Source organism: Salmo trutta, chromosome 8 (assembly GCF_901001165.1).
Source record: "Salmo trutta chromosome 8, fSalTru1.1, whole genome shotgun sequence".
Lineage (NCBI taxonomy): Eukaryota > Metazoa > Chordata > Actinopteri > Salmoniformes > Salmonidae > Salmo > Salmo trutta.
In genome coordinates, this window is record NC_042964.1 from 35,410,763 (window position 1) to 35,436,519 (window position 25,757).

The window sequence follows — 25,757 nt, forward strand, 5'->3', positions numbered from 1 at the left end:
GCTTAGCACATCCAGGCACTGGGATTTTTGCCCATTCTTCAAGCCAAACTGCTCCTGCTCCTTCAAGTTGGATGGGTTCCACTGGTGTACAGCAATCTTTAAGTCATACCACAGATTCTCAATTGGATTGAGGTCTGGGCTTTGACTAGGCTTGGACCTGCTTGGAGAGCTCCTTCATCTTCATAGTGCCGCTTGCTTGGTGGTGCCGCTTGCTTGGTGGTGGTGCCGCTTGCTTGGTTGTGGTGGTGGTGGTGGTGGTGGTGGTGGTGGTGGTGGTGGTGGTGGTGGTGGTGGTGGTGGTGGTGGTGGTGGTGGTGGTGGTGGTGGTGGTGGTGGTGGTGGTGGTGGTGCCGCTTGCTTGGTGGTGTTGCAGACTCTGGGGCCTTTCAGAACAGGTGTATATATACTGAGATCCCGTAACAGATCATGTGACACTTAGATTGCACACAGGTGGAATTTATTTAACTAATTATGTGACTTCTGAAGGTAATTGTTTGCACCAGATCTTATTTAGGGGCTTCATAGCACTTTTCAGTTTTTTATGTTTTCACATTTTTGGAAACAAGTCATTTTTATTTCACTGCACCAATTTTGACTATTTTGTGTATGTCCATTACATGAAATCCAAATAAAAATCCATTTCAATTACAAAATAAGAAAAACGCCAAGGGTGGTGAAAACTTTTACAAGGCACTGTATGTAGCCTCGCTACTGTTATTTTACTGCTGCTCTTTAACTATTTGTTATTATTTTACTTAACACTTATTATTCTTAAAACTGCATTGTTGGTTAAAGGATTGTAAGTGAACATTTCACTGTCATGTCTACACCTGTTGTATTCGGCGCATGTGACAAATACAATTGTATTTTATTTGATACAAACCCCATAAACACATCCATGCTAATGTGTGATCAGTTCTGATTTAAACTGCAGCAGTGTGTTTGTCTGCTGTAAATATTTCCACCAACAAAACCATTAGGAAAAGCCAATTACAGTGAGAATGATTAGCAATGTTTCTCTCTCTCTCGTTCTCTGCTTTCCTCAGCAGCTGTTCAGCCTGCTCTGCCTGATATGAATCATGTTAGAGCCAGATGCTCTATACCGTCGGATTGATTAGGGAGTAATGGCTCAGAGCAGTAGTAGTGTCCGTGTGCGCATGGTGTTATGAATCTGCACAATGTGTGTGTATAGGAGTTGCCAAGGAATTCACGAAGGAATTCACAATCCATTGGGAACAGGTTAACGTGTCTTTTAGGTGTTCCAACATTCCTAACACATATTCCCTCTAGGGCTGTCATTCACTCACCCTTATGTGGGAATGTTTTCCTCATCAGCCTACATTAGTATTCAAGCACACTACTTTTTTAGCATTGAACGACAACACACGGGAACACTAAGGTTATCATCTATTGGTGTGTTCGTAAATTCAATCTGGAGTGCGCTCAGAGTGCACTCTGTGCGTTCGTAAATTCAGAGCGTTGTCATATAGTCCATTCATAAGTTCAGAGCGTTTCGCAGTCGGAGCGTCCAGAGCACTCAATGGACGCTCTGGCCGAGGAGTAGGGTTGATCCAAGCATTCTGACCTCACAACGGCAGTCAAGCACCCAAGTTACCTGGCTAACGTTGGCACAAATGAGAGAACACCTAATTCTGACCATTTTACTCTCCCTAGCAGAGCTGGTTAGGCTGTTTTCATGTTACCCAGTGCTGTGCTGCTGGCAACAATTTAAGCTTTCATGCCGACATTTACTGACATCGGCCATATTCAACGGGTGTTGAGCGTTCGTAAATTCATCAGTTATTCTGCGCTCTGGCACACTCAGACGAGAGTGCTCTGCAATCAGAGTAGATGGCCAAAGAACATTTACAAACGCACCCTATGTCTCTCTAGCTATAGCTCAATAATCATAGTAATTTTAATTCTATGCCTATAACACCCAAGTCATCCACCGTTGGTCAGTTCAGATGTGACTGTATAGCAGTGTAAAGTGAAGCTGAAATACTGGCGTGGCCGTTTGAGGAAGTGTTTGACTCTCATCTCATGGTGAAGCTGTATGTCACGGTTGTCGAAAGGAGAAGCGGACCAAAGTGCAGCGTGTGTGTCGTTCCACATTTGATTTATACTGTGAAACTATGCAATACATAAATAAACTGAATGACAAAAACAAGAACCCGTGACGCACAGTTGAAACATACACTGCTCAAAATTAATCTCCCACAAACCCAGGTGGGAAAAAAACCTACTTAAGTATGATCTCCAATTAGAGACAACGAGGACCAGCTGCCTCTAATTGGAGATCATCCCAAACAAAACCAACATAGAAATACAAAACTAGAACATGAACATAGAAATAGAAAACATAGAAAAACACCCCCTGTCACGCCCTGACCTACTCTACCATAGAAAATAACATCTTATATTGTGTGTGTGTGTGCGTGTGTGTGTGTGTACTGTAGATAGAGGCTGGAGGAAGGGAGGGAGATGTGTTACAGGGATAGAGAGAGGGATGGAGATGAACAGGGAGGTGTAAATTGCCAGTCTGCTTTATGGGACTGGCCCCAAAGTAAGCTAGGAGAAATGGAAGAGGAGTGGAGGAGGGTGTTATGGCCTGTGAAGGGGCTAAACTGCCCCATTCCACTTCTCACAGATGGGTTCATGCAAAACAGGACCGCTTCTTCTCCAGCCTCCCAGGCTAAAAGCCCCATTGATCCAACATGTTACTTTACAGAGCAGGGAGAGAGAGAAAGGGATATAGGAGGGCGGATAAGGAGAGATATAAAGTAGTACATGGGGGGTAGGAGAGGGATTGCAGGGTAAAGGGAAGTCAAGGCAGGAGTTCAGGGGCATGCAAATTAGCAGCAACACAAGGCCTTGGACTGGAGAACACTGTGTGGGCTGGTCTTAATCTCAGGTGGAAGTTGCCTCTAAACATTGAGAAATAGCATTGCTTTCGCAACTAATTAGGAACATCAGGTTAGCTTCACCATATTCTGTTCTCACCCAGGGGTCTTGAAGAGTGTTGAACGTTCTGCCTCGGTGGTTTCCTGTGGTGTCTCATCAACTGCCACCCGGGACAATACAGCCCACGGCTACACTCGTAGCCCGTTACTCACATTACAGCAGATTCACACCTTCTAAGATGCCATGTTTTGTTCATCTCTAGAGATTAGGCGTCTATAAAGACATCGAGCCGTTGCCTTGGGAGACAAACATGGAAATTAAATGATTACGCATCTTAATCAGCCCTGTTATCTCCACTGCCCAGTTATCTTCAATCCCTAGTAAACACAGGCACGTGCACGCACACATGGATGTGTGTGGATAGTGTTCTCTATCGAATGCACTCTAATCAGTCCACACAACACACATATGCACACGCACAACTGCACGCACACACACACACGCACATATGCATGTACGGACAGACACAAACATATTCCTTTTTGGTATTGGCTGGGTGGAGATAGATGTTGGTAAGCAATGCCGACAGTATCTGCGGTATCCTGTGTGTGTGTGTGTGTGTGTGTGTGTGTGTGTGTGTGTGTGTGTGTGTCAATCAGGGCCTCTCACTGCCCCATCGGTATGCAGGTCTGCTTATCCCCCCGAGGACAGTGGGAGTGTGAGATAAGGTGCGTATGTCTTTGTATGCTTGCATACACATACAGGATACCTCAGGATACTGTCGGCATTGCTTACCGACATCAATCTCCACCCAGCCATGGAATACTAAAAAGGATATGTTTGTGTGTGTGTGTGTGTGTGTGTGTGTGTGTGTGTGTGTGTGTGTGTGTGTGTGTGTGTGTGTGTGTGTGTGTGTGTGTGTGTGTGTGTGTGTGTGTGTGGGTGAGGATCTAAGGGCAGCCCATGATATGTGGTCGATCTCTGGCTGTGACCATGCTCCCCTCTCCCCTCCTCTGACCGTGGTCTGGTTCCCTGTTTAGTACAGGATAGATGAAAGGAAGAAAGAAGAGGGTCTGTTATCTCTTATTGTCAATCTGTGCTTCTGCAGACCTCTCCTCTGTGTGCAGTATGGAAGACATGTTTCTTCTCTACAACTCTCCAACACCACTCTGCACTCACCCTTTCAAAAACTGAAACAACATATATTTCTCTCTCTCCCTCCCTCTTGTCCTCCCTCCCCTCCCCTCCCCTCCCCTGCTCCTTCACCTCTCCCCTCTCTATTTTATCCTGTTTTTACTCAGGAGTGTTCCATGTAAAGAGCACCCAGCCTGTCATCAAACAGAATGTTTTTCTCTCTCTCTCTCTCTCTCTCTCTCTCTCTCTCTCTCTCTGTCTCTCTCTCTCTCTCTCTCTCTCTCTCTCTCTCTCTGCAGCGTGCTGTGGTCTCCTCTGGCAGGTTGTGGGAAAGAATGACTGATTAGGTGGGCTAGCTGCTGGTTTCCCCTCCTTAACTGCTTCTCTGACTGTGAACAGAGCTCAAACCTTTAACTTTCACCACAAGGTCTTTGGGGTAGTAGACGTCATCTGCTGGCTTGTTTTGAGGCTGTTACTCAAAACAATGACTATGTAGTTCATACTTGAGAAAACCAGTGTGCGTGACTACACTCAAGCAGCAAAGTAGTTTAAGAAACTACTTGTGAGGGAATCCTGTCCTGCCTGAGGAGCTCAGCAAGTGTCTTTGTGTGTCAGACCTACAGCGTTTCTCTGGATTAATAGACTGCGGAAAGATCAATGTTGAGGGCCAAATGAGCTGGAAAATAAGAGACTGAGAAGAAAAGAGAGGTTTTCTGCAACTGATGTCACTTTTTATACTGTGGCTTTTTACCTCGCATTAACCAGCTATCAGGGTGAATTGTATTAGTCATGCACAATTTCACAATGTTCTGCACATTTTTTTTTCTTAAATGATAGAAATTGTGCCTGACACTGGCCTTAGGTTGTTGCAAGTGTAATGTTTGTGAAAATTAGAACCAGAGCCATATTCCGATGCATTGGAAATATGGAAATATGAAATACAAGGTAAATCTTTTTCAAAGGCAGGAAAGGTTAAGCATCGACTCGTTGCCCCTCTCTGGAGTCAAACATTAAAATTCATCTATCGACCCAAAACGTCTTCACAAGCGTCTGAATTTAATTTAAGATGTTCTCTCAGTGGTTCCCCTGGCGCTATTGAATCAATGATATTTAATTCTGTGTTAAAGATGTTGTACAGGGAATACAGATATTCAAAGCGGAAGTCACAATCACCCGAGGTAGCAATCCGCCAGCTGGTATTAGACTTGTTGTGTATCCAGCCTTTAGCATGTATGACCTATTAGCAGATTAGTGGATCCAAGTCATCCAGTTCTGGGTCCATGTCCATAAAGCATCTCAGAGCAGAAGTGCTGATCTAGGCTCAGGTCCCACGTCTCCATGTGATGTTATTCATAAAGATCTAAATGGTTAAACTAATCTCAGATCAGCACTCCTACTGCGAGATGCTTTTAACACTGGCCCCGAGTGTTTGGCGGTGAATCTGTATTTGTGTTGTTGGTGTCTCTCTTACAGCCTAATCTACTCTCCTCTCCACAATGCAGCTGTGGATTTCTCATCACCATTAGTTCATGAGAGGGGGAGGTGTGACCCTCCATAATGGTGGTGTGTTGAGTCTTAGCTGGCTTGACTACAGTAGCATTATACCTCTGCTGTGGTTCACTTTTTGCTGTTACTAGGAGCTAATAACATCTGTGTTCTTAGCCTTTGATAGCTTGCTGCTGTACAGACCACACATACTAGTCAACAGGCCTGGGCTCAAATTTTACTTGAAATAATACTTTATTTGGGCTTGACTGAGCTTGTTTGGTGCCATGGAACCAATGGAATGGTTGCAAAACCATCCACATGCGTGTGTTCCTGGGAGCTCTGATATGATATCCTCTGTATTTTATTGGCTCTCGTACCATATTTCTGATAAGCTGGAAGATTGGCTGATCAAGTCTCCTCTCATTAATATTTGTCATATGTGCCTGAGTGGTCCAGGAAATTACTTTAGGACTAAAATAAAGTAATTACAGTTGCCTCTGTCTTCCGAGGTACGAGCGAAGAATTCAAATTGCATTCCCACCCGAGAGTCAGAAAGTGATGCATTGCTGTATGTATCTACTGTAATGTTTTACTGCTGCTTTGATATATCTACCCCAAAGATGTAATCTACATTATAAGCAGTGTGAGGTATTGTTGTCCGGGTACATAGAAGGGAATCTATGGTATGGTGAATCTGCTCCAGCAACACAAAGCTTTGTTGTGCTCAGAAGGAATTGTAAATTAAAACCCTGGTTAGACCTTACAGAGAGAAATGAGAAGTATACACACACACACACACACACACGCACACAATTATATGAGGATACACACCTCATTATGGGGTAGTACATAACTTTAGTAGCCTAATCATACATTCATAAATATGATAATTAGAATTCAATGAATACCAACGACATTATCATAACCACAATATCTTGGGCCATATGTCTCGCTTTAGCAAATAGAATGTGGGTGTTATCTGAGGTTACTCGAGCAATTGAAAGTATTTCTGCAGTTGATGTCTCATCGTGTCTGTGTGTGCTGGGGGCCTTAGCCTCACCAAGTTAATTTGGAGGAACTCAGCGATCCTCTGAACTGAAACTAATTCCCCAATAAGTGACTGTTATTCAGGGTGAGGGGACAGAGGACTGACTGATAGCAATGCTGCTGGAGGTCTGTGTCAAGGAGGAGAGATATAGAGAGCGAGAGAGAGAGAGAGAAAGACAGATATGGCTGTATGTTGTATTCAATGGCACTAGCAACCCAGATAATAACCATACATAACTGTGTGTGGTAAGAGATTCGTGTTAAAAGCAGTTCTTTAAACACAGGGTCAGAGTGGTGTGTGGCAGGTTGCAGTATCTATCTGCTATCTTAGGAGAGCATGAAACAAGTGATTAAATACAGACAGAAAATGATTAGGTCTGTGGTGTGTGTGTGTGTGTGTATTTCCATGTCGGTGTGTGTACACCTCTAGGGCTAACTGGCTGCAAATCAAATCCCTGCACTAATCTCATCAACCTCTGTGTTACATTTGACAGATCATCTCAGCGAAGCATGGAGTGAAAAACACAGTAATGACACATTCAAGAGACTAATGACTAATTATAGAATATTACCCTTAATACCCTGGCTGTTAACTAACTGAGTGCTACATGGATCCAAAGCTGAGATCCTGCTGAAGATAGTTCATTAGATCCTGCTGAAAGCCTGGCTGGAAGATCAAAGGGGTTTCTGGAGACGTACTAACATCGAGAGGAACATGGAGACTCTATCCGTCAACCAAATGGAACGGTCTTTACCTGAGTTAGACACTGCAACGACCCCTATCTTTATGTCAACATGTAAGGAGGATTACATCTACTGTGTGTATGAAACGTGTCTGATTAACATGGCTGTTCGTGATCTCTCTTCTGACATGTTTCATGACCGCGTTACACAGGTCTTAGAACTGAGTGTTTGAGATGTGTTGTAGAGGCACTCTGTTGGGAATTCTAAGGCAGAAAGATGATGGCCTCAAACATAGCTACATGTACACACAAACACGGTCCCAGATGTGTGTTTTTACCTCATGTTGAAAATCCTCTGTATCCCTGCGCCTGTTCTCCGTCGTTTTGCCCAAGCCCAGCGTGCGCACGCACGCACGCACGCACGCACACACACACACACACACACACACGCACACGCACACGCACACACACACACACACACACACACTTTGTAGCTGTATCAAAGCATTAACTATCAACATGCTGTATTACCCCTAAGCTTTACAGATGGGTTTCTTATTTTTACTGACTACGATCAGCGGTCCAAAACCTGATGCATGAATAAAGGATAATGAGGAAAACGTGTGACTTCAAAGGAGTGGGATCAGTTAAAAAGCCTTAGACTTGTGGCAATGTGCCTCGCAACCAATTTGTTTACACACGACTCCAACCCCAAGAATTGAGACTGAAAGAAACACATTTGTGGAAAAATTGCTTTCTGTTTGAGAGAGAGAAAAAACATGTTGCTTTGGCAAATGTGTTTTGGAGCTATTCATAATCAAATCGGTCACATACACATATTTAGCAGTTATTATTGCGGGTGTAGCGAAATGCTTGTGTTCCTATCTCCAACAGTGCAGTAGTATCTCACAATTCAGCAGTAGTATCTCACAATTCAGCAGTAGTATCTCACAATTCAGCAGTAGTATCTCACAATTCAGCAGTAGTATCTCACAATTCAGCAGTAGTATCTCACAATTCAGCAGTAGTATCTAACAATTCAGCAGTAGTATCTCACAATTCAGCAGTAGTATCTCACAATTCAGCAGTAGTATCTAACAATTCGGCTGTAGCATCTAACAATTCAGCAGTAGTATCTAACAAACCAGCAGTAGTATCTAACAATTCAGCTGTAGCATCTAACAATTCAGCAGTAGTATCTAACAAACCAGCAGTAGTATCTAACAATCCAGCAGTAGTATCTAACAATCCAGCTGTAGTATCTAACAATTCAGCAGTAGTATCTAACAATTCAGCAGTAGTATCTCACAATTCAGCAGTAGTATCTAACAATTCAGCAGTAGTATCTAACAATTCAGCACTAGTACCTAACAATCCAGCAGTAGTATCTAACAATTCAGCAGTAGTATTTAACAATTCAGCAGTAGTATCTAAGAATCCAGCAGTAGTATCTAACAATCCAGCAGCAGTATCTAAGAATCCAGCAGTAGTATCTAACAATCCAGCAGCAGTATCTAACAATTCAGCAGTGGTATCATACAATTCTAAAAATACCAATTCAGAACTGGACTCCAATCCAGTGAATATAAAAGGCTTTGGAAAGAAGCCTGCTTCCCATCTGTCCCCATCCATCCTGTTACTGTGGAGCAGGTGTGTCTCATGTGTGAGTAACGATAGGTCTGATTTGAAGGCTCTTCCACTTCATTGGGTTGGTTTGAAAGCCGTCTATTTTTATTGGCTAGTTTGGCCAGTTCCTTTTGTGAACAACCCCGCCCCAGCCCTGAACTTTGATGCCTGCTGTGGCGAGGATAGTAGCGCGTGAGTGTGTGTGTGCGCGCGTGGGGCGTGCGGGTGTGTTTATGTCCGTGCCTATTCGCGTGTGCACGTTTGAGACTGTGTGTGTGTGTGTGTGTGTGTGTGTGTGTGTGTGTGTGTGTGTGTGTAAGTGTGTGTGTGTGTGTGTGTGTGTGTGTGTGTGTGTGTGTGTGTGTGTGTGTGTGTGTGTGTGTGTGTGTGTGTGTGTATTCCTCTGGATGAATGGACTCCGTCCACCTGTCTCGTCTCGTGCTATGCTGCCTCTCTTTCTATCATGAATCACAGTTATGAGAGACAGTTAGTCATGTTTGGGTTAAACTCAGTACCTGTTCCCATCAATACACTGCCCTCGCGGTGGAGACCAGACATACAGTATGTGCCCACACCTTTCACCTATGTGGGTGTGTATCTGCTTGTGTTGTGGGGTTAATCAGCTTTAGTGTCTTGACATGCAGGTTTTAGGATGATGGGGTTTCGTTTTCCTAACCATCCATTCACTCCTCCTCTCTATCCTTCTCTGTCTTCCTCCTCCTTTCTCTATCCCTCTCCCTCTCTCGCCCCACTCTCTCTGTCTTTCTCTCCATTGAGGGAAGCCAGGAGTGACGGATGCAATCATGGATGGAGAGTGACAGGCGGTCGCAGGAGTGATTTGTTATGCAGAGGCCAACTCCCTCTCTCACACATACACTGGGCCCCTCTCACCTTCAGACCAAGGTAGGATTTGCTTTCCCTCTCTCCTTCTCTCTTTTCTCTTCCATCCCTCTCTCCCACCTTTCCCTTACTCTCTACACACACACACACACACACACACACACACACACACACACACACACACACACACACACACACACACTGCATCAGGGCCTCAGGTAAGGGACCTCTTAGTGCCAACAGATGTTTACAGTCAGATTGAGGAATATTCATGACCTGTTGTTGACATTTTCTCCGAATCCTCTAAACGGAGATTCATGCTTGTTTACAAAGCGCTTAACATTGAAAAGGTTATGAAATGCACATACTGATTATTTATGGTCACATGGGGCTGAAACAGGGGCAATTTTAAACCTAAATATATGAATTAAAGTATTTACCGCTTTAAGATTCTTGAGTTCCTCTCAACCCTCCCACACGACGTAGCAGCCTACTGTACATCACGTTAACATTCACCACAGCAACCATTTAATTACAGTAAAATGGCTCCACTTTATCATGTTATACTTATCATAGATAAAATACTGTCAAATAATGAATTGTTCACCAACTAGTAGAGAGTTTACCGTAATTACCCCCATCTTGCTCGTATGTGTTCTACAGTATATTCTATAGTCTTTTTAATTGAACCTTTAATTATACCGGTTATTCTCATTGAGATAAAATCTATTTTTCAAGAGAGACCTGTATATCTGGTACTGTCAACACACGATTTAATGTCTGAGAATCCAAGCCTGAAAGCCTGAGTGTATTCCAGTCCCAGACACAGTGTTATATTAGCATGCTGCTCAGGCTGGACCACCGCTCACTGCTCACACATTGAATTAGTGTGTGTGTGATATAAACACATACACACACATACACACAGCCTGCAGCTCTTAGATCAGACATGCAGCACAGGGTTCGATGAGGAATCCAATAGTGTCATGCTCCTTTCTCTTTCTCTCAATCTCTCCCTCAATTCAATTTCAGTTTAAGGGCTTTATTGACATGGGAAACATATGTTGACATTGCCAAAGGAAGTGAAATAGATAGTAAACAAAAGTGAAATAAACAATAAAACATTAACAGTAAACATTACACTTCCAAAAGTTCCAAAAGAATAAAGACATTTCAAATGTCATATTATGTCTATATACAGTGTTGTAATGATGTGCAAATAGTTAAAGTACGAAAGGTAAAATAAATAAACATAAATATGGGTTGTATATTTGTTATATTTTATTTAACCTTTATTTAACTAGGAAAGTCAGTTAAGAACAAATTCTTATTTACAATGACGGCCTACCAAAAGGCAAAAGGCCTCCTGCGGGGACGGGTGCTGGGATTAAAATATATATATATATATATATATATATATATATATATATATATATATTTAAATATAGGACAAAAGACACATCACGACAAGGGAGACAACACTACATAAAGACAGACCTAAGACAGCATAGCAAGGCAGCAACACATGACAACACAGCATGATAGCAACACAACACGACAACAACATGGTAGCAACACAACACAGTAGCAGCACAAACATGGTACAAACAATATTGGGCACAGTCAACAGCACAAAGATCCAGAAGGTAGAGACAATACATCACGCGAAGCAGCCACAACTGTCAGTAAGAGTGTCCATGATTGAGTCTTTGAATGAAGAGATTGAGATTAAACTGTCCAGTTTGAGTGTTTGTTGCAGCTCGTTCCAGTCGCTAGCTGCAGCGAACTGAAAAGAGGAGTGACCCAGGGATGTGTGTGCTTCGCGGACCTTTAACAGAATGTGACTGGCAGAACGGGTGTTGTATGTGGATGATGAGGGCTGCAGTAGATATCTCAGATAGGGGGGAGTGAGGCCTATTTACAATGGTGTTTGTTCTTCACTGGTTGCCTTTTTCTTGTGGCAACAGGTCACAAATCTTGCTGCTGTGATGGCACACTGTGGTATTTCACCCAATAGAAGTGGGAGTTTATCAAAATTGGATTTGTTTTTGAATTCTTTGTGGATCTGTGTAATCTTAGGGAAATATGTGCAGAAGATCTAGGTGCTGCTGTTGGCCCTCCTTGGTTGGGGACAGAAACACCAGATCATCAGCAAACAGTAGACATTGACTTCAGATTCTAGTAAGGTGAGGCCGGGTGCTGCAGACTGTTCTAGTCCCCTCGTCAATTTGTTGATATATATGTTGAAGAGGGTGGGGCTTAAGCTGCATCCCTGTCTCACCCCCCGGCCCTGTGGAAAGAAATGTGTGTGTTTCTTGCCAATTTTAATTGCACACTTGTTGTTTGTGTACATGGATTTTATCATGTCATGTTTTTCCTCCAACACCACTTTCCATCAATTTGTATAGCAAGCCCTCGTGCCAAATTGAGTCTAAAGCTTTTTTGAAATCAACAAAGCATGAGAAGACTTTGCCTTTGTTTTCTTTGTTTGTCAATTAAGGTGTTCAGGGTGAATACGTGGTCTTTTGTACGGTAATTTGGTAAAATGCCAATTTGACAATTGCTCAGTACATTGTGTTTGCTGAGGAAATGTACGAGTTTGCTGTTAATGATAATGCAGAGGATTCTCCCAAGGTTGGTGTTGGGGTCAAATTTGTGTACACTTTTGTGGATTGGGGTGATCAGTCCTTGGTTCCAAATATTGGGGAAGATGCCAGAGCTAAGGAGGATGTTAAAGAGTTTAAGTATAGCCAATTGGAATTTGTGGTCTGTATATTTTATCATTTCATTTAGGATACCATCAACACCACAGGCCTTTTTGGTTTGGAGGGTTGGAGAAGTTCAATGTTCTGGTAGTCTTTAATAGTTGATTCTAAGATTTGTATTTGATCCTGTATGTGTTTTTGCTAGTTTGCTCTTTGTTCTTTGTTATAGAGCCAAGAAGATTGGAAAAGTGGTTCATCCATACAGTACATCTCCGTTTTGGATAGATAACTATTTGTGTTGTTGTTTGTTTAGTTTTCCAATTTTCCCAGAAGTGGTTAGATTCTATGGATTCTTCAATTATATTGAGATGATTTCTGATGTGCTGTTCCTTCTTTTTCCGTAGTGTATTTCTGTATTGTTTTAGTGATTCACCATAGTGAAGCTGTAGGCTCAGGTTTTCTGGGTCTCTATGCTTTTAGTTGGATAGGTTTCTCCATTTCTTTCTTAGGTTTTTGCATTCTTCATCAAACCATTTGTCATTGTTGTTCATTTTCTTAGGTTGTCTGCTTGACATTTTTTGATTTCGTAGGGAAGCTGAGAGGTCAAATATACTGTTTAGGTTTTCTACTGCCAGGTTTACACACTGAAACAATTTGTCCAGGAAATTATCTAGAAGGGGTTGAATTTGTTGTTGCCTAATTGTTTTTTGGTAGATTTCTACACTACTCTCCTTCCATCTATAGCATTTCTTAATATTATTCAGCTCCTTTGGCTTTGATGCCTCATCATTGAGCAAAGCTCTGTTCAAGTAGACTGTGATTTTGCTGTGATCTGATAGGGGTGTCAGTGGACTGACTGTGAACGCTCTAAGAGACTCTGGGTTGAGGTCAGTGATAAAGTAGCCTACAGTACTACTGCCAAGAGATGATCTATATGTGTACCTACCATAGGAGTCCCCTCGAAGCCTAACATTGACTATGTACATACCCAGCGTGCGACAGAGCGGCAGGAGTTGTGACCCGTTTCTGTTGGTTATGTTGTCGTAGTTTTGTCCAGTGGGGCATACGGGGGAGGGAATGTTGTCTCCTCCGGGTAGGGGTTTGTCTCCCTGTGTGCTGAGGATGTCAGGTTCTTGTCCAGTTCTGGCATTTAGGTCGCCACAGACTAGTACATGTCCCTGGGCCTGGAAATTGTTGATCTCCACCTCTAGGATGGAGAAGCTGTCATCGTTAAAATATGGGGATTATATTGGGGGGATATAGGTAGCACACATGAGGAAATGTTTCTCTGTTGAGATAATTTCCTTATTAATTTCTAGCCAGATGTAAAATGTTCCTGTTTTGACTAATTTAATAGAGTGCTCTAAACCAAATTAGCATACCCCATGAGTCTCTTCCCTGTTTCACACCTGGTAGTTTGGTGGATGGGACTGCCAGCTCTGTGTAACCTAGAGGGCAACCAGTGGGTCCATCTCCTTTATACCATGTTTGTTGTAGGATGACAATGTCTGTATTTCCAATTTCTTTGATGAAGTCTGGGTTCCTGCTCTTTAGGCCAAAGGCAGATGACCTCAGACCTTGTATATTCCAGGATGAGATAGTAAAAGCTTTGTGTTCCATATTGTCTAGTAGTTGTTTTTGTGTGGTTTAGGCCCGGACCATCACAGTAGTCTCTCTATCTCTCTCTATCTCTCTCGCTCTCTCACACACATGCAAACACACACACACACACACACACACATATCCTAAGCAAACTGCATTACAATAATCATGTCAAAGTCACAGCATTGGTATCCTGAGGATGTGTCAGTGAGAAAAACAAGCCTGTAGAGGTGTAGAAGGTGCTCCTCCAAAGTGAGACGATACACCAAACAAATGATCTGAAATAATGGTTACCCCCTTCACCATAAAGTACAGGATATGAATAGTATGATGCAGGGCTATGGTTATGGACATCATGCTGCAATGAGGACTATTTTAGGATTATTTGCAGCTAAGATTAGCTATCTGACAATGAGGTGTGTGGGATGACCATCTCTGTCTAGAACTGTATAATATCTATTTCACACACACACACACACACACACACACACACACACACACACACACACACACACACACACACACACACACACACACACACACACACACACACACACACACACACACACACAGCTTTATATTAAATAGGGCCAAGGGGATTGAGAGAGTAGGAACTGCCTCCGCTCTCAACATAAATCCTCTGAATGGTGATACAGAGCTACTATGTAGGAGGTTAGATACACCAGGGAGCTGAAGCATGTACGGACCTTTCACTCAGTGTGTATGTAGTCTGTAGCCTGCTGTATATACAGTAGAATCCCAATGCATATGTACGTAAGTCTTTATTCACCACTTACTTTGTCATTAGCCAATCTACTCCCGTCTGAAGTAGCATAGCATGCACACACACACGCACACGCACACACTCTACACCAGACAGACAGACACTAGCCACCAGACAACTGAAGGCTCTTTGAGGATTCCTCTTTTCATTTGTCTTGACTTGAGAAGGAGGTTTTATATATTACTGACAACGGGAACAAACAAACACAGTTCTCGCTTTGATGTTCTCTTCTGAGTGTCAATCGCATCCTATTGTGTGCATAGTGTGTGTGGAGGATGTGGGAGAGTGTTGTCTGTTTGGGTTTCTGCTTGATACAGGGTTCTCCTATAGTGGGGTGAGAGGTGTCTGTGGGTGGGTGGGTGGGTGTGTGCATGTAAGCTCATGTGTTTGTTAATATGGGGTTTTCCTGCCGAGCTGTTAGGTGTGTATCTAACTGTCCCCCCTGTCTAAAGGGTATGCATAGCAACATACAGCAGACAACAGACTCAGGGTGCACCAACATCCTCACTGATCAGCCCTACAGGCAGGCAGCGACAGACTACAGACCACACACAGTAATTTACCCCTCCCTGTCCTCCCATGTGAAGGATCTGCCCTGCAATTTACCCCTCCTCGCCCTTTGGCACCATGTAATACACATGTCCCAGCACACAGCGCCATGTAATCTACCTCTCATCTCCCGCTTGACTTTGCCTTGGAGAGGAACACACAGACAGAGCTACACTGGGGAATTACGACCTCGATGACGAAAGCAGTCAAAACAACAGGGCTGTCTGGCATTTGGCCTTTCGCTGTTTAATTATCTGTGTGGATGATCTCAAGCTGTTATGACTAGAGACTAAAGGATATCAGGAGGGTGGGGACGGTGGTAGGGGGTTATGTCATCTAAAGCGACATATATTTAACATGTAATAAACTTGCAACCATCCCTTCGGTTTAACCAAGGAGGTAAAATGAAGAGCCATTGCAGAGAAGCAGAGGAAAATAACATATAGTAAATGGTGGAGAATGTATGTTTTTGGTGTGAAAGGGGGGATTTAGCGATGCGCTCTCGGTTGTCTTGGAAACTGACTCGCATCCCTGCGTTGCCTCGTTTTGCCGAAAAGAGTAAAAGAAGGAGAGAGACTGAAACATCCGAGAGAGAGGGCAACCGAGAGAGAGAGCAACTGAGAGAGAGCAACCGAGAGAGAGAGCAACCAAGAGAGAGAGAGAGAGAGAGAGAGCAACCGAGAGAGAGCAACCGAGAGAGAGAGAGAGCAACTGAGAGAGCAACCGAGAGAGCAACCAAGAGAGAGAGAGAGAGCAACCGAGAGAGAGAGCAACCAAGAGAGAGAGCAACCGAGAGAGAGAGAGAGAGAGCAACCGAGAGAGAGCAACCGAGAGAAAGAGAGCAACCGAGAGAGAGCAACCGAGAGAGAGCAACTGAGAGAGAGAAACCGAGAGAGAAAGAGAACAACTGAGAGAGAGCAACCAATAGAGAGAGAGAGCAACTGAGAGAGAGCAACCGAGAGAGAGAGCAACCGAGAGAGAGAGAGAGAGAGCAACCGAGAGAGAGAGCAGCCAAGAGAGAGAGAGAGCAACCGAGAGAGAGAGAGAGAGACATTAGAAGATTCATGTCATTTGACAACAGTCATCAAAAGGTGTCTTAATCGTCTTGATGTTTACGTGACAGTAAAACATATGGCTTCAGTACATCAAAGAAACAAAAGCAACAACAGAATGGTTCTCCAGAGGGATGGCAGCCAAACACTTGTGTCGTACAGTAATCCAAGAGATCCTCCTCAAGGGGAGAGAGAAAGAGGAGGGAGAAAGAGAAAGAGTGTATCTCATTTAGCCCACCCTAGCCTGGGTAATAGATACGCCACACAGAGAGCATAGACACACACACACACACACACACACACACACACACACTCATGCACACAACTCATGCGAAGTAGAGGGGATTGATAGACTGGATAGACTCTCTCTCTGCGAGCAGAGACAGTGGGTTTGGCTGGAGGAAGACATTGTGTGGAAAACCCTTCCTCTGGGATCACTTACCACCAAAGTGAGAGCAGTTCTTCCTGATTCTGCTGTACAGTAAATACTGTACAGACAGACTACATACTGTACAGTACCAGTCAAAAGTTTGGACACATCTACTCATTCCAGGGTTTCTCTTTATTTTTGCTATTTTCTACATTGTAGAATAATAGGGAAGACATCAAAACTATAAAATAGCACATATGGAATCATGTAGTAACCAAAAAAGCGTTAAATAAATCAAAATATATTTTATATTTGAGATTCTTCAAAGTAGCCACCCTTTGCCTTGATGACAGCTTTGCACACTCTTGGCATTCTCTCAACCCGCTTGAAAAGGTAGTCACCTGGAATGCCTTTAATTTCCAGGTGTGCCTTGTTAAAAGTTAATTTGTAGAATTTCTTTCCTTCTTAATGCGTTTGAGCCAGTCAGTTATGTTGTGACCAGGTAGGGGTGAAATACAGAAGATAGCCGTATTTGGTAAAAGACCAAGTCCATATTATGCAAGAATAGCTCAAATAAGCAAAGAGAAACGACAGCATCATTACTTTAAGACATGAAGGTCAGTCAATCTGGAAAATTTCAATAACTTTGAAAGTTTCTTCAAGTGCAGTCGCAAAAACCATCAAGCGCTATGATGAAACTGGCTCTCATGAGGACCGCCACAGGAAAGAAAGACCTAGAGTTACCTCTGCTGCAGAGGATAAGATCATTAGAGTTAACTGTACCTCAGATTGCAGCCAAATAAATGATTCACAGAGTTCAAGTAACTGACACACCTCAACATCAACTGTTCAGAGGAGACTGCGTGAATCAGGCCTTCATGGTTGAATTGCTGCAAAGAAACCACTAAAGGACACCAATAATAAGAAGAGACTTGCTTGGGCCAAGAAACACGAGCAATGGACATTAGACTGGTGGAAATCTGTCCTTTGGTCTGATGAGTCCAAATTTGAGATTTTTGGTTCCAACTGCTGATTCTTTGTGAGACGCAGAGTAGGTGAACGGATGATCTCCACATGTGTGGTTCCCTCCGTGAAGCATGCAGGAGGAGGTGTGATGGTGTGGGGTTGCTTTGCTGGTGACACTGTCTGTGATTTATTTAGAATTCCAGGCACACTTAACCAGCATTCTGCAGCGATACGCCATCCCATCTGGTTTGCACTTAGTGGGACTATAATTTCTTTTTCAACAGGACAATGACCCAAAACACACCTCCAGGCTGTGTAAGGGCTATTTGATCAAGAAGGAGAGTGATGGAGTTATGCATCAGATGACCTGGCCTCCACAATCACCAGACCTCAACTCAATTGAGATGGTTTGAATGATTTGGACCGCAGAGTGAAGATAAAGCAGCCAACAAGTGCTCAGCATATGTGGGAACTCCTTCAAGACTGTTGGAAAAGCATTCCAGGTGAAGGTGGTTGAGACAATGCCAATAGTGTGCATAGCTGTCATCAAGGCAAAGGGTTGCTACTTTGAAGAATCTCAAATCTCAAATATATTTTGATTTGTTTAACCTGTTGGGGGTAGGGGGCAGTATTTACACGGCCGGATAAAAAACGTACCCGATTTAATCTGGTTATTACTACTGCCCAGAAACTAGAATATGCATTTAATTCTTGGCTTTCGATAGAAAACACCCTAAAGTTTCTAAAACTGTTTGAATGGTGTCTGTGAGTATAACAGAACTCATATGGCAGGCAAAAACCTGAGAAGATTCCTTACTGTAAGTGGCCTGTCTGACCATTCCTTGAGCTTCTTGCCTCTGTTTATTGAAGACTGAGGATCTTTGCTGTAACGTGACACTTCCTACGGCTCCCATAGGCTCTCAGAAGGCGGGAGAAAGCTGAATGATGTAATTCCAACCCCAGGCTGAAACACATTTGCGCTTTTGGCAAGTGGCCGATCAGAGGACAATGGGCTTAGGCGCGTGCACGACTCGACCCGATGCTTTATTTTCTTTCGGCTTTTTACCTAAACGCAGATTCCCGGTCGGAATATTATCGCTTTTTTACGAGAAAAATCGCATAAAAATTTCTTTTAAACAGCGGTTGACATGCTTCGAAGTACGGTAATGGAATATTTAGAATGTTTTTGTCACGAAATGCGTTGTGTTCGTCACCCTTCTTTACCCTTTCGGATAGTGTCTTGAATGCACAAACAAAACGCCGCTGTTTGGATATAACTATGGATTATTTGGGACCAAACCAACATTTGTTATTGAAGTAGAAGCCCTGGGAGTGCATTCTGACGAAGAACACCAAAGGTAATAACATTTTTCTTATAGTAAATCTGACTTTGGTGAGTGCTAAACTTGCTGGGTGTCTAAATAGCTAGCCCTGTGATGCCGGGTTATCTACTTAGAATATTGCAAAATGTGCTTTCACCGAAAAGCTATTTTAAAATCGGACATATCGAGTGCATAGAGGAGTTCTGTATCTATAATTCTTAAAATAATTGTTATGCTTTTTGTGAACGTTTATCGTGAGTAATTTAGTAAATTTATAGTAAATTCACCGTAAGTTTGCGGGGGGTATGCTAGTTCTGAACGTCACATGCTAATGTAAAAAGCTGGTTTTTGATATAAATATGAACTTGATTGAACAAAACATGCATGTATTGTATAACATAATGTCCTAGGTGTGTCATCTGATGAAGATCATCAAAGGTTAGTGCTGCATTTAGCTGTCTTCTGGGTTTTTGTAACATTATATGCTAGCTTGAAAAATGGGTGTCTGATTATTTCTGGCTGGGTACTCTCCTGACATAATCTAATGTTTTGCTTTCGTTGTAAAGCCTTTTTGAAATCGGACAGTGTGGTTAGATTAACGAGAGTCTTGTCTTTAACATGGTGTAAAATAGTCATATGTTTGAGAAATTGAAGTAATAGCATTTCTAAGGTATTTGAATAACGCGCCACAGGATTCCACTGGCTGTTACGTAGGTGGGACGATTTCGTCCCGCCGACCCTAGAGAGGTTAACACTTTTTTGGTTACTACATGATTCCATATGTGTGATTTCATAGTTTTGATGTCTTCCCTATTGTTCTACAATGTAGAAAATAGTAAAAATAAAGAAAAACCCTGGAATGAGTAGGTGTGTCCAAACCTTTTGACTGGTAGTGTACATTCTGAGTGAAATCTCCATAACCTGCCTCTAGCCAGTTCCCTGATGTATCCAGCCTCACACAATGTGGCCCTGCTACTATGACCATGGAGAGGATTTACTTTCAAAGCCGAGTGGTCGTTCCCCTTCTCTCAATCCCCACGGCCCTTATTTCTAAGTACTGGGCCTACATGGAGAGTTCGGTGTGTTTGTGTGTCTGTGTGTGCGTGTGTGTGAGAGAGAATAAGAGCTCAGGGAGGGGAGATTAAACCGTTTTATGGGAGTGGGAGTCAGAGATGGCCATGTCATTATGAAATCACCCTTGTGATAGAATCAGAACCCCGCAATGAGCCACTGGTTAATCAGTATACAGGGACCACTTTGTCCAGAGTATGTCAGTCAACCAGGAAACTAATTATGACCATGGAGATAAAGGTTTTTCACTTGTGGTGCCAAATTGTCGACCTCGTGTATGTTTTTTGCGAGCGTGCAGAGTCGTGTCTGTTTTTTGGCTTGGATGAAGGGCTGTGTTTTGCCAAGCATATGTTCCCAGGCTGTCTTCACACTCTGCACGGTCGCATGCACGCACACACACACACACCACATGGTACAGGTTGTCACACTGCCGTTAGAAAGTGGGAGATTATACAACTAAATTGACACCTGGGGCGAGCGTCAAGACACACACATGCCATGCACCTTTTATCTAGGTGTTTCAAATAATAATTATTCAGTAACTTGTTCCACAGCCTATTTTAGTTTCCATTTAAAGTGTTACCTGAACATTTTTAGTTGGCTCAAACTTCGCTTGAACTTTAGAAAACTCAGTCAATTTAAAAGGATGTGTGTCACGATTCCCACCGACGGTGGCGCCCCCTCCTGCTCGGGTGGCGCTCGGCGGTCGTCGTCACCGGCCTATTAGCTGCCACCGATTCCCTTTTGCTTTTCCCTTTTTTTATTTTGTGACACCTGTGGTCAATTAGCCATTAGAGGGGCTATTTAGTTTAGCTGGCCCGCTCCTGTTCGTGCGGGATTAATGATTGTTTCTTGACAGATGGCTTATGTTCGTGTCGACGTTGTTTGACGCCGTATGTATTTTCTCCCCTGTGTGTGGGAACATTTGTTTTTTGTGTGAGTGTATATTAAAAACACCACTACCCTGTGTTCGCTGCTTCCTGCGCCTCATTCCTCCTCCACGATTACCAAGGCGTAACAATGTGTTTGCTCAACTTGTCTAATACAGTATGTTAATCCAACTAGAAATGTATATTTGGGCATCTTAACTAAAAAGGCTGTCTGGAACACACAACCAATGCTTTTAACAAACAATGTTTTCAACTTATATATTTGACACACGCCGACCAGTGGAGGCTGCTTGAGGGGAGGACGGCTCATAATAATGGCCGGAACGGAGTAAATGGAATGGCATCAACCACCTGGAAACAATGTGTTTGATGTATTTGATACCATTCCACTGATTCCGCTCCAGTCATTACCACGAGCCCGTCCTCCCAATTAAGGTGCCACCAACCTCCTATGACACTGACATACATGATTACATTGTGCATGTTCCTTTATGCAGTAATTATTATTCAACATGTCCTCGCCTGGGATTTGAACTCACAGCCTCTTGGTTCACGGCATTCCTATCTTCCTGCGACGCCCCCATGGCTGTGTCAATTATCAGTTAATCTGATTATTCTCTCATCATTGATTTGCTTGACTTAATTTCAGCAATCGTTGTGTTTTCTGTAAAGTTGTCTAATGTTGGTGAGGGTATATTTATCTGTTTTATTGTTACCCCTTAATCACTATGATATATAATCGTTTTTCATGTGTACTTTTAACAGAGCTCAGATTGAAGTGCAAAAATGTAGCAATACAGGTGAAATCAGTAAAAAACAAACAAACATGGTGACATAGCAGGAAGATAGGAATGCTGTGAACCAAGAGGTTGTGAGTTCAAATCCCAGGTGAGGACATGTTGAATAATAATTACTGTATAAATGAACATGCACAATGTATGTCAACGTGTGTCGAATATGTAAGTTAAAAAAAAATGTCTGTGTGTGTGGGTTTCCCTAACCTTCCCCACAGCCTTGTTAAGTTAAGATGCCCAAATAATTATTTCTCGTTGAATGAACATATGAGACAAGTTGAGCAAACGCATTTTAAGATAATGGAATTTTAGCCTAAGTGAAAAGTTGAGTAAACTAAAAAAGTTACTTTAGGGTTGAGGAAGTTAGAATTTTGTCCTCATATGTACCCACATTTCTATTATACACTGAGTATAAAAAACATTAAGAACACCTGCTCTTTCCCTGACTGACCAGGTGAATCCAGGTGAAAGCTATGATCCCTTATTGATGTCACTTGTTAAAGCTACATCAATCAGTGTAGATGAAGGGGAGGAGAGGTTGAAGAAGGATTTTCAAGCCTTGAGACAATTGAAACATGGATTGTGTATGTGTGTCATTCAGGGGGTGAATCGGCAAGACAATAGTTTAACTGCCTTTGAACGGGGTATGGTAGTAGGTGTCAAGTGCACCGGTTTGTGTCAAGAACTGCAACGCTGCTGGGTTTTTCACACTCAAGAGTTTCCAGTGTGTATCATGAATGGTCCACCACCCAAAGATGACCCAAAGGACATCCAGCCAACTTTACACAACTGTTGGAAGCATTGGAGTCAACATGGGCCAGCATCCCTGTGGAAACCTTTCAACACCTCATAGACTCCATGCCCTGACAAATTGAGGCTTTTCTGAGGGCAAAAGGTGTTCCTAATGTTTGGTAAACTCAGTGTATGTAAATATTTTATGATCAGTGAATGCCATAATTTAGTTATTTTGTTAGATACTTATCCATATTAGCTGAAATATTTATTCCTTAAAATTTCAACACAATTTTCGCTGTCGCATTAGCTGTTCGGTACGAACATGGCATTGAATCATTGGAATTTGTCATGATATGCAGAAGTTGCCTCCCTCCCAGGCACATGTGGCTAGGCAACCCCCACAGACTTGCCCAGGCAGGCCATGGCTAAAGCTAGTGTGAGAAACTTGCTACCAAATGTTTGTGCTATAAAACGAAATAAACACTGCACTCTGATCCACCAAACTTATTTGCTAGATTCGGGCTAGTTTTGTTAGACAAAGAAAGGAATGTAATGTAGTTTTAATGGGATTTGCAGCTGTTGTTGGTAAGTAATGAATCTGATCGCTTCTGACATAACTTAGTCATCCTTTAATAATAGTTAGTTGAAACATCTTGAATTGTTTAGTGTGTCTGAGATTTGGCTTAAAATGTGTTTTTGCCTGAGGTGTTTACAGTGGTGATTTTAGCATGTAAATCTTGGTGGGGCAAAAAAAAATTATGTGGGCTGCCTGCTAGCAAAGTCACCACACAACACTAAACAATACATGAACTGCACTATAACGGTGACAAATGGTGCCCTCAAACTGTTAGGGCCTACATGAAGCTGTCCCAACAGCAGAGTCCCAACAGCAGTCCCAACACCTTACCACTGCTACAGTTCATTCAGCCTCATTTACTGCCTTTAAAAAAACATAGCTGATATGGCTGACTTGCTTAAACAAATGTGGCTTCTACTGACAATTGAGATGTACAAACTATGGCATAAGAGGACGATAAGAGGCAATCCGTAATTTTGATTAAGACATTAATGGGCGAGCCAGGACAGACGTAGTTTGTTCAGCACTTTTGAAATGTACAGCGACAGAATTCAGAACATTGGCCTTTCTTACAGGGGGCATATAAGCAGACAATGAAAGCTCTTACAATATTCAATGATTACATTTCTCAAAAACAGGTTATAGGCTACATGTGCACCGCCGAGACCAAATAGACCAAATTATTAGGGTGAGGCTCATGGGCTACTAACAACATACATTTAGTATTACCTTCTTAGCTACAGTATACATATCTCCCTGACATACTACATCCTTTATGCAGCAGCATATAAGACATTTTTGGAATCACCTTGTTGTGATGTGCTCACTTGAACAGGTGGGTGGCGCGGCGGTCCTTCGTGGGCAATTTTTGTCATCAAAGAAAGAGAAAGAGGCCAGATTTACAATTCTGAGTTGGATGACCATTCAAAATGTATTTCCCAGTCTGAGCTCGTTTATTCCCGACTTCCAAGTTGCAATGCTGGCAGGTAGACACTGTCACCGATTCCTTCCAAAACACTCCTTGTTGAATTTGCGATTTCCAACTTGTTGTGTAATGTTTATGTCCATTAGCACCGATACGTTTTATCTCTAATTTCTCTTCATTATTTCTCTTCATATGACAAGGATTAAAAAGGATTTGCCAGTAGATTGTTGACTTGATTCATGATGATGACTGCTGGCTAAAATTTTGAAAGTAAGATGTTGACATAATCAGTCCAATCAAAGCTACTGTACATATAACTTGATTTGACATCATTTTATATGTGGCCAATGACCTTGAGCCTTCTTGGAAGGGCACTAATAATGTAACTCTATGGCAGGACCCAAAGGGCTTGAATCTTTGGTGACGTAGTGTTCCCATGAGTGACAGAACGCTGAGCCAATCACGGCGCAACGCTCCTATTTTCAGCTGGCTTGCCCCAACACCACAGAAAGCACTGAGCTAGGCTGAAACACCTGCATTTTGGAGCTGCCTTACTCAAGAAAACAAAGAGACCATGTTTGTATGACCATGTTTTTTTTTACATTGTTTGCAAACTGATATGTGATTCGTATTAATGCCAGAATGTTTATGAGTTGCACGTGCTGTAATCAATGATGAGTATAAACCCTGGATGACTGATATGGGCGCTGTATTGAAGCGCCACATTTTGGTACTCCTCATCCGTTGTAAATTTTTTTATTTTGGAAGCCATGGAAATGCATTCGTTTTTGACTAGTACATTCTACTACAAACACATTAATGCATACTTTTAAATTATATTATGTGAACTGAACATAAACATTTTATATTTATGGAAACCTATTCCTTAAAGTATTTTTTGAGAGTACTTATGTTACTGTCCTCACTACAAAAAATAAATACTAAAATTACACGTAATCTTGTCCTTGAAATGTTATTGAAGTACTGTAGAATTCCATTCGTTCTGTCACGTCCTGACCAGTAAAGGGGTTATTTGTTATTATAGTTTGGTCAGGACGTGGCAGGGGGTATTTGTTTTATATGGTTTTGAGTGTGTGTTTATGTAGAGGGGCGTTTTATTTATGTTTCCGGGGTTTTTGGTTTAGTTCTATGTTGTACAGTTCTATGTCTGTTTCTAGGGTGTTTATTTCTATGTTTAGTATTTGGGATTGGGGCCTTCAATTGGAGGCAGCTGGTTATCGTTGCCTCTGATTGAAGGTCCTATAATTAGGAGTTTGTTTATTTTGGGGATTGTTCTTTGTATTGCTGTGTGAGCCTACAAGACTGTTTGTCGTTCTTGTTTTGTGTTTAATAAAAATGAGCATTCACATACCCACTGCGCCTTGGTCCATCCATTACAACGACTGTGACACATTCCTACAGTATGGAGGGCTGCTCCTTCTGAGGAGTACCAATATGGCGGCCGGGTTGCTTCAAAGCCTCTATACACATCCTTGGTATTAATGTCTTGTCATATTAGGGTTTGGGGTTTGGTAACACCTTAGAACTGTCATTAATAAGCCATTCTAAAGGCTCATAAATTGCTTTAGAAATGCTATTTACGGTCTCATCTATCTTTATTTTTTACCCACCATAGAAATACTATTTCCACACTGGCACTCATGTACGTACGCACACACAACCTCAGTAGGCT

The 25,757-nt window shown here is 42.5% G+C and overlaps 1 protein-coding gene across 1 annotated transcript in view; it reads left to right on the forward strand.

Moving 5' to 3' along the window:
• The first annotated feature begins 7,277 nt into the window (after positions 1-7,277).
• Positions 7,278-25,757, forward strand: part of LOC115198770 (homeobox protein aristaless-like 3) — a 45,257-nt gene continuing 26,777 nt past the window's right edge. Inside the window, exon 1 of the mRNA XM_029761035.1 lies at positions 7,278-7,370. Within this exon, the coding sequence (XP_029616895.1) occupies positions 7,289-7,370 (82 nt within the window). The 5' untranslated portion in view covers positions 7,278-7,288. The remainder of the gene's footprint in view (positions 7,371-25,757) is intronic.